The sequence below is a fragment of the Rhinopithecus bieti genome, unplaced genomic scaffold (genome assembly GCF_001698545.2).
Source record: "Rhinopithecus bieti isolate Rb0 unplaced genomic scaffold, ASM169854v2 scaffold_19, whole genome shotgun sequence".
NCBI lineage: Eukaryota > Metazoa > Chordata > Mammalia > Primates > Cercopithecidae > Rhinopithecus > Rhinopithecus bieti.
In genome coordinates, this window is record NW_016803360.1 from 1,279,312 (window position 1) to 1,282,670 (window position 3,359).

General features: G+C 38.3%; 1 protein-coding gene across 1 annotated transcript; it reads right to left on the reverse strand.

Moving 5' to 3' along the window:
• Positions 1-257: 257 nt before the first annotated feature.
• LOC108534327 (protein cornichon homolog 4-like) lies at positions 258-586 on the reverse strand. Its single transcript, XM_017879630.1, has 2 exons — positions 355-586; positions 258-307 (listed from the first exon to the last, which is right to left on the reverse strand). Exons 1-2 carry the CDS (start codon positions 584-586, stop codon positions 258-260), a joined length of 282 nt encoding a protein of 93 aa, XP_017735119.1.
• Between the last annotated feature and the right edge of the window lie 2,773 nt (positions 587-3,359).

Here is a 3,359-nt window from a genome sequence, read left to right on the forward strand (position 1 = left end):
ACAAAAAACAAAACAAAACAAAACCAAAAAAACTTTATACAGTAAAAAAGAAAGCAAAAATGATTTTTGTTCAAAGAAGAAAAGATATGCTGCCATTGTCATGGTTGTGTAGATGATTTTAGTCTCTGGCTCCTCAACTGTGCACTGAAGTATAGGTTGATTTCAACCATGGCTTCTCCAGCTTCAGTCATTTATCAAAGCTAAAACCATAGTTTAAAGATACGTGAAAAAATAGAGCAAGTGGAAATTAAGCTTGATTATGGTCTTTCATGTGTTACTTTTGCTGTCCTTGATTGTGTATTTCTGTTGGATCAAACACTCCTATGTTACTGCTTGGCATCATAATGAATCAATATATATCCCAAGTGGCAATAGGTAAGTTGAGAAGGAAGATGAACCAGTGTAACAAAATGAGCATTAATACAGTGACAATAGTATGGCCAATCAATCTTGGAATTACCCACTTGTTTAATTTTGAGTAACATGATCTAGCATTAATGGAATCACACTCTAAATCAGACAATGTAATTATGAAGACTGAGAGAAAAATGAGCCTGCAACTGAGGAGAAAGAAGGCAAAGACCATGTCCTCTTCCTCCAGCTATCAAAAGCTTTAAAATGTTTATTTACTTAGAAATCCTATTCCTGATAATGTTTCAAAAGAAAACAGTAGAAAAGGCCGGGCGCGGTGACTCACACCGGTAAACCCAGCATTTTGGGAGGCTGAGGCAGGTGGATCACGTGGTCAGGAGATTGAGACCATCCTGGCGAACACGGTGAAACTGTGTCTCCTACTAAAAATACAAAAAAAATTAGCCAGGCGTGGTGGCCGGTGCCTGTAGTCCCAGCTACTGGGGAGGCTGAGGCAGGAGAATGGCATGAACCCCTGGGGCCGAGTTTGCAGTGAGCGGAGATCACACCACTGCACTCCAGCCTGGGCAACAGAGAGACTCCGTCTCAAAAAAAAAAAAAAAAAATACAAAAATTAGCTGGGTGTGGTGGTGGGCACCTGTAGTCCCAGTTGCTTGGGAGGCTGAGGCAGGAGAATCACTTGAACCTGGGAGGCGGAGGATACAGTGAGCCGAGATCATGGCATTGCACTCCAGCCTGGGCAACAGAGTGAGTCTCCATCTCAGAAAAAAAAAAAAGAAAATTTGTTACTTACCAAGATATTATCTATCATTTAACATGAAATATAATACAATCATTAAAATACTGCCATTTAAAGTGATATTAAACTAATAAAATGGGGTAATGTTAAGAGAAAAAAGTGGGACATAAAATTATGTATATATTGTATGTTAAAAGCTGTAAAAAAACAACATAATACATAAAATGTAAGACAATATACAAAAATGCTAATACAGTTATATCCAGATATAGGTAATATTGAATTTTCTCAACTTTTTTTGTAGGTTTTGTAAGGACAATTAAAATTTTAAAATAAGAAGCATAATTATCCCTGCTGAAAATAAGAGATTTTCTTTCTCTTCTTTTTATCAGAGCATTTATTCTAGAAAGCTTGTAATTTTAAACATAATTATCCTCAGTATCTGTGAGCGATTGGTTCCAGGCCCCCCATGACCCCCAGGATACCAAAATCCAAAGACGCTCAAGTCTCTTCTATAAAATGGCATAGTATATGCATGTAACTTATACAATCCTCCTATAGACTTTAAAGCATCTCTAGATTACTTATAATACCTAATACCATGTCTACATATCACTTCATTTGCATGGACTGAATGTAGTACTTGGTATGTGGCAAACTGAAGTTTTGCTTTTTGAAGCTTTGTGGAATGTTTCCCCCCCGCCCCCAAATATATTTGATCCATGGTTGATTGAATCCACAGATGCAAACTGCTGGATTCAGAGGGCCCACTGTACTTTCTTGGTTCATTAAAATGTATATAAATCATCTTGAAGACTAGATAGGCCCTTTGTCAGCCCAGGAATGTCTCTCTCAATAATCTAGGAACAATGCCATTGAAATGTACACATCGAGGGAGATAGCATCCTTAATCTCCCAGTTTCTGTGGGAGGAAAGGAATCTAACTTCAGTGGAAGCCAGGCTCCAGAACTACCTTCTATCATAAAAATACGAGAAGTTTGCTTTTCACCTGGACAAGGTCACTTAGCTAACAGGAATGATCTCCTCAATTTCTAGGTAAAGTTAAGATGAATGATGCTTGCAAATGGGGCTGTCATGTTGTCTTACCTGAGAAATTGTTATTTATCTTGGAAACATGTATGTAATGAGTTGTATTTGCTTGACAATATAAGGGGGTATGATTACTTTCTGTTTTTTGAATCTCTTAATGGATTACCTGTGATGCACCTCACATTCTGGCTTAATGTTTATTCAATAATTTTCTTTACTACCTTTATGGAGAGAATTTCTGGGTTGGGAGAAGATTATCCTTCTAATTATATTTATAATCAAATAAGTTCACATTGATATAATGAGCTTTATTATGCTTACAATGGGAAATATACTTTAAAATTATTGCCTTTTTGTCCTAGTTGATTTCTTTACCTTTTCGTTAGCAATAACTAACACCACTTTATTGGTTTATTCTACTCTAAGCTTCCTTCCACTTCCAATTATTTTGACTTACAGACTGTCTGTTCCATTTTCTTCTCAGCTTCACAGCATAGTTTTTAAGACCGGAAAAAACATCTGTACTATCTTATACAACTAGGAGCTCTACGAGTGCCCCATGTAAGTAAACTTAAAGCCTTCCCTATTTTCTTTCTCCTCCCTCCCTCCCTCTCTCCCACCCTTCCTTCCTTCCTTCCTTCCTTCCTTCCTTCCTTCCTCTGTCTCTCTCTCTCTTTCTTTCTTTCTTTCGATGGAGTCTCGCTGTTCTCACCCTGACTGGAGTGCAATGGCACAATCTTGGCTCACTGCAACCTCTGCCTCTCGGTTTCCAGCAATTCTCCTGCCTCAGCCTCCCAAGTAGCTGAGATTACAGGTGCATGCCACCATATCTGGCTAATTTTTGTATTTTTAGTAAAGACGGGGTTTCACCATGTTGGCCAGGCTGGTCTCGAACTCCTGACCTCAAGTGATCCACCCGCCTCAGCCTCCCAAAGTGCTGAGATTCCAGGTGTCAGCCACCGCACCCCGCCAGTCTTCCTTACTTTCAACACAAGGACTTTATCACTAGTTCTAGTTAGCCCTTCCTTTGATTTCTGCCTTCTGGTTTTAAACTATTCCTTTTTTTTCTTTTGTTTATCTTTTAATCCCCCTTTGAGTGCTTTGAGCTGCATTTTATACTTAATGTGCATAAATTTTTTATATAATTTAATATTCAAACTGGGACACTTTTGAGAGTGAAAAGGTGGGGTTAATAATT

Coding starts and splice junctions, on each gene's coding strand:
- LOC108534327 (XM_017879630.1), bottom strand. CDS start 586: ATGGTCTTTGCCTTCTTTCTCCTCAGTTGCAGGCTCATTTTTCTCTCA. Junction 308..354: donor TATTGCCACTTGGGATATAT/ATTGATTCATTA, acceptor GTGTTTGATCCA/ACAGAAATACACAATCAAGG.